This window comes from Podarcis tiliguerta (genome assembly GCF_965153285.1).
Source record: "Podarcis tiliguerta genome assembly, chromosome: 9".
NCBI lineage: Eukaryota > Metazoa > Chordata > Lepidosauria > Squamata > Lacertidae > Podarcis > Podarcis tiliguerta.
Window position 1 is genome coordinate 58,251,807 of NC_139542.1, and position 12,086 is coordinate 58,263,892.

General features: G+C 42.0%; 2 protein-coding genes across 9 annotated transcripts in view; both read right to left on the bottom strand.

Annotated features, from left to right (window-relative positions):
* LOC310685618 (uncharacterized protein) overlaps positions 1-12,086 on the bottom strand; it is an 850,221-nt gene that overhangs the window by 250,426 nt on the left and 587,709 nt on the right. The window lies entirely within an intron of this gene.
* Positions 1-12,086, bottom strand: part of NFXL1 (nuclear transcription factor, X-box binding like 1) — an 82,722-nt gene that overhangs the window by 32,609 nt on the left and 38,027 nt on the right. For all 7 annotated transcript variants that reach the window (XM_083458107.1, XM_083458111.1, XM_083458106.1 and 4 more), the window contains 6 exons: positions 11,836-11,960; positions 9,996-10,118; positions 6,404-6,494; positions 4,819-4,939; positions 2,417-2,576; positions 1,306-1,397 (listed from right to left, as the gene is read on the bottom strand). In XM_083458107.1, coding sequence (XP_083314233.1) covers positions 1,306-1,397; positions 2,417-2,576; positions 4,819-4,939; positions 6,404-6,494; positions 9,996-10,118; positions 11,836-11,960 — 712 coding nt within the window. The remainder of the gene's footprint in view (positions 1-1,305; positions 1,398-2,416; positions 2,577-4,818; positions 4,940-6,403; positions 6,495-9,995; positions 10,119-11,835; positions 11,961-12,086) is intronic.

The following is a 12,086-nucleotide window of genomic DNA, read 5'->3' on the forward strand; positions in this document are numbered from 1 at the left end:
ATTTGAATATCACTCTCTGAATTAATCAGCCACCTGAAATTCATTGGCCAATTAGAAGCTGCAAGTATGGCCATCAGAATGTGGCCATTTGTTACAATGTCAATTGAAAGAAAAGATGTGTTTTCTTCTAACGGTGAGCAATAGCTTTTACAGTACTAAGTAAATTGTAGTGATGGTTGACCCAGTTACATTCATAACTGGGCTCCCCCCAAAAAATCCCTGGAAGGTGGTCTCTCAATAACCAAGAATGAGCTCCCAGTTATGTCACTGGAAGCACAACAGGGTCTGATTTCACAACCAAACTCGTTACACAGTGGCAGGCTCCAGTGTTGTAATTTCCTCTCCTCTTCCCAACTCCCTCAGGTGCAAGTACATCTGAGAAATTTAGAGAATTCTTATTTATTTACTTAGTGTACCTGTCCCTGGCATGCTACATAGACAGATGAAGGATTGGCCAGGGTTGTTGGGTGGGGGTGGGGGCCTGACACTGTATGGTCTGAAGGCAAAGGAGGCCACCACAATGCTGTAGCTAAGCAGGTCCGACTCTGGTCAGTATCTGGATGAGAGACCACCTGGGAACCACATGTGGATATATAACGGAAGAAAGGTACGATAAACATAATAAAAATAAATCTATTATAGCTATCAGACAGATAAGCGAGCTGTTGGAGTGGTACTCTCTTTTGTTTAGTGAATAGAAAACTCTCAGATATACTTTGTGTGTATAAATATGCAACAAATGCAATTCACAGGTTGTGGGCAAAGTCCAGTAATGCTGAACTTTGCACACAACTTGGGCACTCTCAGACAGGCACAATCCACTGCGACATTCTTCTGCACAAGCTCCACCAAGTTAACACAAACTCTGCTGGACTACCATGAGCAAATTTTGTAGCTCACAGCCAAACATGTACAGTCGTACCTTGGTTCCGGAATCCAATCTGTTTGACTTTCAAAACATTCGGGAACCAAAGTGCGGCTTCTGATTGGCTGTAGGAAGCTCCTGCAGCCAATCGGAAGCTGCCCCATTGGCTTCCAAAAATAGTTCGCAAACCGGAACAGTCACTTCTGGTTTGTGGCATTTGGAAGCCAAAACGTTCGAGAACTAAGCTATTTGAAAACCAAGGTATGACTGTACTAGACTACGGATCTCCAGCTGTTTAGTCTTTTTAACTGATCTGGTTTTACTTCTGGAAACAGCTTTAAAGAAAATGCATTTTGATAACAGCAAGTCACAGCACAGGGAGAGCCATGCCACCCGAACACATAGAAATATGTCATTTCAAAGCTTATTTTCTTACTCACGTTGGAATAGGGACTTGACATGGAGGGCAAGGCAATGCTGTCTGAATAAATGTAGGCTCAGCTGACTGTTCCCAAGGGCCTGCTGGCTGATGCTGGAATGAAAGAAATTTGTTGTTATACAGCACATATTATAAAAGCTAACTATGCCTAGATGGTCTAAGGTTACTCCTACCCCCAATCTCAACAAACATCCTTTACTTTTTAGAACTCAACGCACCACAATCATTAAAGTCATGAAAACCAATCACCAGTTCTTAATGATAGCAGTACAGCTGTGTCAGGCAGTAAATAAGCAGATCAAACAAAAGGAGCATTCTTACCAGTTAGTTTCTTTAACAATCACAGCAAGAGACAAAGGAACGCATCTCTCTCCAGAAATGGTGTTGCTCCCAGTTAAGGTTCACCCCCTCCGTCCCCCTTTATCTACGTCACTCCTACATCTGGTAATCCGAGCTTGTTGGCTCTGCACTCTCTGTTCTATCACTCTCAAAGCCCATCTAGTCTTACCCTGTTTCCCCGAAAATAAGATAGTGTCTTATATTAATTTTTGCTCCCAAAGATGCACTAGGTATTATTTTTAGGGGTTGTCTTACTTTCAGGGAAAGACGGTAGGCGAAGGGGGGTCAGGAATGCTGTCCAAGGACACTGAATCTGCCAGCTGTCCCTCTCCTGGTGTTTCCCCTTCTAGCTGTTCCTCACCCAGGTTTTTCCCTCTGGACTAGGCCCCTCTGCAAACCACTGTTCTAAATCAATACTGCCCTCCTGCCCTTGGGAAGGTTCAGAAAAGCTCCCACAATTCCTCCGCAGTCCAACCCCTGACAGGCTGTCACTTTTGGAGGGGTTCCAGCAACATCTCAAGTGGGAAGATTATATGGAAAGGAATAATCACAGAATCATAGAGTTGGAAGGGACAGCGAGGATCGTCTAGTCCAAGCCCCTTGCAATGCAGGAATCTTTTGCCCAAAGTGGGGCTTGAACCTCTGACCCCGAGATTAACAGTCTCTTGCTCTACCAGCTGAGCTATACCAACTGACTGATTCCTTTGGAATCAGCACACTTCTCCCTGAAAGTGGTGACACTGCTACGGGGAGCAATCACATTGTTCTCTCACCAAACCAGTCTGTTTTACAAGTGCTTCATCATGGCAAGGAGCAGGGCAGGAATGACCACACTTCTCAAAGGTTTTCTTGCAGGGCTGGCGGCAAGGAGGACAAGGGCCGAAGTGGCAGCTGTGTTTCTCTCGAGCAGGATGATGGCAGGTAGGTGGCTGCCTAAAATGAAAACAGGAACTGTCAATAATTACAAAAACTGGTTTATAGTTATTTATTTAACAAAACAACTTACTAGAACAAAAGAGCTCTAAGTGGTTTACAACAGTCATATACACAGTTGCTTGCTTTGTGTATCCCTTTTCCAAACGTGTTATGCTCCAGGCAGGATGGAATGAAAAGATATATAAGCATATCACTCCATAGAAATTATCTCCATAGAAAACAATTTTTTATCTCCATAGAAAACAAATTTTTTAAAAATGGTTTCATAACATTCATAATAAAGTAACCTCACTATGCAAATACCGTATTTTTCGCTCTATAAGACGCACCAGACCACAAGACGCACCTACTTTTGGAGGAGGAAAACAAGAAAAAAAAATATTCTGAATCTCAGAAGCCAGAACAGCAAGAGGGATTGCTGCACAGCGAAAGCAGCAATCTCTCTTGCTGTTCTGGCTTCTGGGATAGCTGCGCAGCCTGCATTCGCTCCATAAGACGCACACACATTTCCCCTTACTTTTTAGGAGGGAAAAAGTGAGTCTTATAGAGCAAAAAATACGGTAACTCGTTTCTAGCGGGAGAAAAATAACTCATTTCTGGCTTAGGAGGCAGTAGCATCCAGAACTGCAGAAGGAGAAGGAACTCTCAAAGAACCGCAGAGGCTATAGCAGGGACTAGGTGAAACCTAGGCTACGTGGTAAACAGCAGCCAGCAAAGAAGCTCCCCCCTCTGGCAACGGCGATCGTATTTCACTACTGTTTACTTAAAGAAAACAAATGAAAATAAAAGAAAGCAACAGACAAAACACACCGCTTCTCAATTGTTTTAAAATGAAAACAGTTCGATTTAGCAAGCTTTAAACTTACAACCATATTTTCAAATAAGTGTAGGATTTGTTGGGACAGATTCAAACATGCTTGGTAGCTTGCCCACTCTATTAAATCACATGAGCTGGAGCATCAAGCCAAGGATGCACTTGTAATGCATGGATGCCAAGCCTGTGAGAGGGTAGCTCTTACTGAGTCTTTGCTACAGTTATGAAGATGACTTCTCCCAGATACTAATAAAGCCCTCTCTCAGAAGCAGTACAAAGTTCATTTCGGGGCTTGCTTTTGACAGCTTGGATTATATTAGCATCAAACGGTTCAGACTGATGTTTTCCCTATTGCTATAGGGAATGTAGTCTTGGTGTGGCTTTAGCATTGACACTATAGCCACATAAAGTTGTGCCCCAAGAGAATGCTTGAATTTGGACAAATAATCATAATAATTTCATTATTTACATGCCATCCATCTGACTGGGTTGCTCCAGCCAGTCTGGGCGGCTCCCAACAAAATATTAAAAGCACAATAAAGCATCAACCATTAAAAACGTCCCTGAACAGGGCTGCCTTCAGATGTCTTCTGAAAGTCAAATAGTTGCTTATCTCTTTGACATCTGATGGAAGGGCGTTCCACAGGGAGGGCGCCACTACCGAGAAGGCTCTGTGCCTGGTTCCCTGTAGCTTCATGTCTCACAGTGAGGAAACAGTCAAGACGAAGCTCCTTCAGATATACAAGGCCGAGGCCATCTAGGGCTCTAAAGGTCAATACCAAAACTTTGAATTGTGCTCGTAAACGAACTGGGAGCCAACGTAGATTCTTTACACTGGTGGTTTTTCAGAGCTGGAATGAATAAGGTGCCTTGGAACTTTAGGGGTGCTGCTATTACTACGGGAATAATTCAGCTTTGGGACTAACAGCCTTACTTGTGTAGCTACCATACCACTTCCTGCTCAAGCTGTATAACTGAAAATAAGCATATTATTATGAAAGCTTTAAATTCAATTGCCCCCTCTCCACTACAAAGGAAGCCGGCCTTGACACCCCACCGCCCACCCCGCTGTGCTGCAAGATACTAAGGGAAGCTTGCTTCAAGTTCTACTGCTCTTGTGAAACTATTAGGAACTCAAAGCAGCACCTTCCTATGGCAACACCAGCCTTTGAAATGGCTCTCAAGAGTTGCAAGTTGCAGTCTTACGGCGCACTACATACTTCTTTCAAAACACTAAACTGTATTAATGTAGCTCCACCTGCTGAGAAGCCAATAATCTCAAAAAGACCTAATTACGCCATTACAGAATTAAACACTAGTTTCAAAAGCTAGGGAACTTCCAAAGCGGTTTGCGATATCACACGGTGGTCTGGTATTCTGGGGGAGCAAACAATTATTTGCATTAGATTGTTATTTAATACTAACCTGCATGGCTCCTTGCACTTGGGAGCCTTGGTGGTACGTTCTCTACCACATGGCACTTTGAGAGCAGTTTTGCCGCAATTGCACTTCACATCTACAGTCTCGGGACATGGATAGCAGCTACCTGCAATGAAGACAAGCAATACAAGTAGCCAACCTTGGAAAAACTTAACACATTTAACAATCTGCAATAGCAAAACTACTTTGCAATTAATTACCTGGATCCAAATAAGAAGTTATCCATTTAGTACAATTAAAATTAACAATGGTACAGTGGTGCCTCGCAAGACGAAAAGAATCCGTTCCGCGAGTCTTTTTGTCTTGCGGTTTTTTCGTCTTGCGAAGCAAGCCCATTGGCGGATTAGCGTTATTAGCGCTATTGACAGTTTAAGGGCTAAAAACGGCTTTTTAAGGCTTAAGGGATTAGCGGTTTTGCTGCTAAAATGCTTTTAGCAGCTTAGCGCTTCAGAAAAAGGGGTTTTGGAGTGGAAAAAAAATTCAAAATTTTTCATCAATTTTCGTCTTGCGAAGCAAGCCCATAGGGAAATTCGTCTTGCGAAGCGCCTCTGCAAACGGAAAACCCTTTCGTCTTGCGGGTTTTCCGTCTTGCGAGGCATTCGTCTTGCGGGGCACCACTGTATTATGAATTCAGGAGACATCGGTCTGGACAAACTCCATCCAGAGAACATGCTATTTACGTTCCCCAAATCTGTTCTGAATGTCAAAAGAGTTAACGCCTTTCTCTCTGAAAGGTCAGAAGTGAGCATCAGATTTCTGACATTTATAAGAAGCCATTAAAAAAAAAAAAGAAATTGCACTGGAGGGATGCAAACATTTCCCTTGCCCACACAAAGGCTCAACATTTGTATTTGAGTATGTCGGAACAAATATGAATATCCTTTCATGATATGAAAAATGTGGAGTGGGTGGAACTGATAAAGCATATATAGCAAAGAAAAATAAATTTTTATCACACTTTAGACAAAGATGGACAACTTATTCAGCCCCAAACAGTTCAAGTGCTCAAGAAGCCAAAGAGTAACAGCTGATTATTTAATTCAAGTATAATTTCTACCACCATGGCTAGTGCTAATCAACACATTACACTCTGTTTTTATGAAAAAACATTAATGTCCTGGATTGGACCCTCAAATATATACCGCATTTTTTGCTCTATAAGACTCACTTTTTCCCTCCTAAAAAGTAAGGGGAAATGTGTGTGTGTCTTATGGAGCGAATGCAGGTTGCGCAGCTATCCCAGAAGCCAGAACAGCAAGAGGGATTGCTGCTTTCACTGCGCAGAGATCCCTCTTGCTGTTCTGGCTTCTGAGATTCAGAATATTTTTTTTCTTGTTTTCCTCCTCTAAAAAGTAGGTGCGTCTTGTGGTCTGGTGCGTCTTATAGAGCGAAAAATACGGTATATAGGTTCAGAAATGCTATGATTTGAACAACATTAAAGCTATTTTGCTGCAAACAGAGATTACAATATTCCTTTTTATAACAATTACCAACAAAGACCCAACTACATAAAGTTTAAAGTACCATTCAGGATGAAAGACTACAAGCAAGATTGCCTGCTAAGTCTTACCTCTGTGGCACACCGAAGGACACTTGTGATTCCGACATCCTAAAGTTCGTCCACATGCTTGATCACACGGTGGGCAATTTCCAGAACAACACTGAAACACACACGCAAATGTTTTGAAGTACAGAAACTTTAGCTAAAGTGGCAATCCTATGCATTACCTGGGAGTGAGCCCCAATGAGTAAGCACACAAAGGATTATGCTGTCAATAAGAAAACCTAACAGTGTGATTTTTAAATGATAAAGTGTCGAAGAAAAATAAACGTGTTGAGATGTCCCTTTCTTAAGGAAGCGCCTTCAGAATATCCCTTGCCATTTTAAAGCATTTCAGCAGTTTCACACAGGAAGATGGAGTGTTGGTCCATTTTAAAGCAGGGATAACCATTTTCTGACAAGAAGCTGATAGGAGAGTCCCAAGTAAGAGCAGGTGTCAAGCAGGAGCTAAAAGCATAAAGCTGGATAGTCCAAATCTTGCCTTGGCTAACAGCTAGCTAGTCAGTGTTTCCCAGTTGTTTTTGGACTACAATTCCCATCGTCCCTAGCAACACCAGTGGTCAGAGATTATGGGAATCGTAGTCTGAAAACAGCTGAAGTCCCAAGTTTGGGAAATACTGAGCCAGATGGTTTTGAGCTACTATTATTTCAACTTGAGCTCCATAACTTCATTATGGGGGAAACACTGAGTTACGTCACAAGGGTGTCGTAAATATTACCAAGGTGATTTGTGTCAAGCACCTCAACAATCTAAGGGCTAACTATTAAAGTGGTGCCTCGCAAGACGAAATTAATTCGTTCTGCGAGTTTTTTCGTCTTGTGAATTTTTCATCTTGCGAAGCACGGTTTCCCATAGGAATGCATTGACGGTTTTAAGAAAAAGGCGCAAGACATTTTCATCTTGCAAAGCAAGCCCATAGGGAAATTCATCTTGCGAAGCAACTCAAAAAACAAAAAACTCTTTCGTCTTGCGAGTTTTTCGTCTTGCGAGGCATTCATCTTGCGAGGTACCACTGTATTGTTAAGCATTTCGTTTGACCTGTGTATATTGTACTCCAAAAAGACCTCACAGATTCTACATGCAGATCTACTATTCTGTTTCAACAATTGTACCTCACTAGTACCTACAGCACTTTCAAACAGGCGATTTTCAGTCTCAGCACATTCACCTCCTTCTTGCTTTTGAAAAACCTCTTTAGTTTGGCCCTAACACAAAGCAGATTGCTATATACAGCTCAATCTTTCTTAACTGTTTCACCACATTCCCTTCTATTCTTGACCCAAAATGGAGGCTTTGCCATTATTATTTTTATAGCACCGGCAACTAAGCGCCTGTTTTAGCACGGTTTTGATGAAACTGCAATTATATTTTGCATGTTACCTTGAATACATTTGAGTTAATCCGCTTCCTTTCTACCTCTAAAAACAGTTCGTCTTCAAAAACCTATAATCTCAGACACATAAAAGACATGGGGAGGGACAGGCTAACAAAGCTCAGTAAAATGGTTCATCTGAAAAAGGTTGGAAGTAAAAAAAAAAAGAAAGAAAGAAAAATTGAAGACATCTCTTAAATACAAGGACAAGACAGAGTTAAGGACCAATGAGAGTCCAGTGTTAAATGTTTTCTTGTGAGCCATCCAGACAGCACTATCATGGAGAGGGATACAAATATTGTAAATGAAATAAATGAGTAAGGAAAGTGCTCCAGGGAAAGGGGGTGGGAATAAATGGAATATAAAAAGCAATGCTCCAGCAAATAAAGCTTTCTAGCACCAAGCACTTCACCCTTCAAGTTTCTCCTGTATATTGGATTATTGGATTTGAACTACTAAATTCATTCAGTACCTAGAAAGAACATACTCCTCTTCTTCATTACTCCCCACCCCCTTGCTCCTTTAAGCCTTTGAAAGCTATTTCATCTCCGCCTGAAGGAAGACCATACATATCAGAGAACTAGTATATTTCCTTTCTCTGACTGCTCCAACAAGCTAGTCCAAGAAGAATCGCTACTGCCACCTTCTGCAGGTATTTCACAGTGTAGGTGTTGTAAGAGCATCAGCTTTGAATTAGACCATTCTTAAATACAGTGGTACCTCGGGTTACATACGCTTCAGGTTACAGACTCCGCTAACCCAGAAATAGCACCTCGGGTTAAGAACTTTGCTTCAGGATGAGAACAGAAATTGTGCTCTGGCGGCGCAGCAGCAGCAGGAGGCCCCATTAGCTAAAGTGGTGCTTCAGGTTAAGAACAGTTTCAGGTTAAGAACGGACCTCCAGAACGAATAAAGTGTACTTAACCCGAGGTACCACTGTAACCCGATTTCTTTCTCTGTGAGTGGAACGGCAATACAGAAGAACGAAGAAATCCAATATATGTGGGGGATTCCCCCCCCCCATAAAAGAACAGCAAAACAGTCGTCACAGGCCACAATCACAAGTAATGCTAAGCCAAACCACGACTTGACGTGTGCTCCCAAACAGGAGATGACAAGCCTTTTGCTCCTTCCCTGTCCATTTAGCTCAATGCAGCATGGCAGCTAAGCCAAGGTTTGGCCTAGCAGTTGTCTGAACCTGAGCTAGTTGTTATAAGCTCGAGCCTCCATAAGCATGAGCTACAGCTAAGGTTTGTTACTGTCTACAACTCATGGTTAAGGAGGAAAGAGCTTAACCACAAGTGTGGGTTCGGACAATGTGCTAAGTCAAACCTTGACTTACCTGCTGAACTGAGTCCAAAGGACTACAGTGGTAAAGGTAAAGGGACCCCTGACCATTAGGTCCAGTCGTGGCCGACTATGGGGTTGCGGCGCTCATCTCGCATTATTGGCCGAGGGAGCCGGTGTACAGCTTCCAGGTCATGTGGCCAGCATGACTAAGCTGCTTCTGGCAGAGCAGCGCATGGAAATTCTGTTTACCTTCCCGCCAGAGCGGTACCTATTTATCTACTTGCAATCTGACGTGTTTTCGAACTGCTAGGTTGGCAGGAGCAGGGACCGAGCAACAGGAGCTCACCCCATCACGGGGATTCAAACCGCCAACCTTCTGATCGGCAAGCCCTAGGCTCTGTGGTTTAACCCACAACGCCACCCGCGTCCCTAAGTCAAACCCTGACTTAGCTGCTGAAGTGAGTCCAAAGGACTACAGTGGTAACTTAATTCGTACTGGAGGCCTGTTCCTAACCTGAAACTGTTCTTAACCTGAAGCACCACTTTAGCTAATGGGGCCTCCCGCTGCTGCCGAAGCACAATTACTGTTCTTATCTTGAAGCAAAGTTCTTAACCCGAGGTACTATTTCTGGATTAGTGGAGTCTGTAACCTGAAGCATATGTAACCCGAGGTACCACTGTACAGCGCAATGAAGCTGCTGTAAGCTCCTCTCTGGAGCCAGTATGTTTGCCTGGTCTCAGTAAGCCACAGTTTGCGCTTAGCGTGATGTGCAAGCCAGGCCACTGCAAGCTGAAAACCGCTGTGGCTTTCTCAGCTGCCCCCACATGCTTACAGGCTGTGTGTCTCAGAAACAGAAGCATTTTTGGACATTGAACCAAGCTTTTCCAAATGACTCTAGCTACAAAAGGATGGCGATGCATCCTCAATACCTACTCACCTTCCTCTTGCACTGGTGTTTTTGACAGTCCCGGATTTTGGCACACTTTGTTTCACAGAGGTATGGCTTATGGCAGGGCATCTGTTTTGTATGCTTTCCACAGCGGCACTGCTTTTCAACTTCCTGTTAGGGTACAAATGGAGGAAAACTAAAGCTATGAGTTGTACATTCAGCATGTTAAAATTATTATTTTTAATATAAATAATTTTTATTGAATGATTTTATGTTACAAAAAACAATACAGCCATACTACCACTAAATATAATTAAGAAATAAAAATTACATACAGCAATATTTAGTTTGTTATTTGTTATTTACCATCTTATTTCCTCCCAAACACTGCATACAAAAACACACATATGTGCAGACACCCACACCAGCACACAAAATGATAATAATGAAAGTAAATATTTTTTTCCCCTTTTATCTTCCAAAATCTTTTCTTCATTTCTTCAACTTTGACTTCCTGTCAAGTCCCTTTGCATATATTTTATCTTACATTTGAATGTACACAAAACAATAAATCTTTCTATATAATTTTTCCAATACATTCTGAAAACACAATAAATCCTTCATTGTTGTCTACCTCCTTTTAGTTCCTTTATCACTCGAATGCTAGCACAGAGTCAAAACTATTGTTGTATTTTTGAACATATCTTCTATAACAATCCAATTTTTCTGCAAGTTTTTGCTTTGAGTTTCCTCTGAGTTTACTAGTCAGTTGAGCCGTCTCCACCAATTCCTGTAATTTGATTTGCCAATCTGTTATTTTTGTAGCCTCGTGATCTTTCCATGTTAAAATGTTAATGTTAATGTTAAAATTAAGACACATCACTGATAGCAAAAATGCATGGAACTCATCACAGATTAGAATTCAGGAGGGGGGAAAGTAGCATATAAAAGTATTCAATGGTGGAAATTAAGCTGCATAGAAGAGTCTAGCATGTTGCGTGACAAGAGGCCGGAAAGAAACTCTTTCACAGGCTAGAGCTTCTGTACAGGCCCCTTCATGGTAATAGGAATAACTAGAATCAAAAAGATGGGGCACGTCCTCATAGAAACAACAACTTAATTTGACCTGACCTCAGGAAAACTGTTTACCTTCTCATCTGTTTGTATGAACTAGGCCCAAGAAGAGACAGTAGAAAATGCAGGAGGAAAGAAACATGAGATTGTTGGGAAGGCTACCATTTTCAGAAGTGGAAGAAACTGTAGTTTAGAATATGCCTTTTCAAGAAAGTAGCAGCCAGAATGATGGTGATACAAGCCTATACCATCAGAAAAAGGAAACTTAAGAGGTAGAGGAGCTAGCAGAGGTTGAAATTAGGGGCAGCAGCTACCAGTGGGCCTGCAGAACATGGAATCTCGCAATGTCCTCTTAGAACAACCCAAGTGGATGACAGACTTTGGGAAAGTTTACCTTTCCTGCCTCGGTTGTTATAATCATCAAGCTTATTCTGAAGGACACTCTTCAATGGGATTGTTCAAGGCAAGGACATTTTGAATCCTCACAACAAAAAGCAGATAAGCTTATAAAAACAGGCCACATTTAAGCATGTTCCCACACATAAAGCCAATACAGGAACTTTATCTATTCCCCAGATTTGAAGGACAGGAGCTAGGGGTTGTGGTAGCTTTTTTTTTTTTTTGGTTGAGGACACAAAGCAGTCGAGACAGCGTGTTTCCTGAGCTGAGAGAGGGAGAGGACAGCTAAAAGAAGAAACATATCTTTGTTTTCTCTGCCTCAAGGAAGCTCGTTGGAGATAAAGTACTTCAGAAGTCCTGAAATAATGGAAAGTTATTCAAAAACATGTGACTGAACTGGAAGAGAAATGCTAACCTGTCTACAGATTTCACAGGGACCTCGGTGGCAGCGCTGGGAACATCTATGAATCCCACAGTCAAGAGCTTTGTCACAACTGTCTCCACATGTAGGCACATCCTCCGTACACGGTAAAGAAAATTCTAAGTCAAAACAAAACAGCAAACCTTCTGTCATTTACTATACACAATTGAAAAAAATGAAAGCTACATTTTTGCCTCTCTTGTTTCATGAAAAATAAGGCTTTACGTCAAGAAAAGGAGTTACAG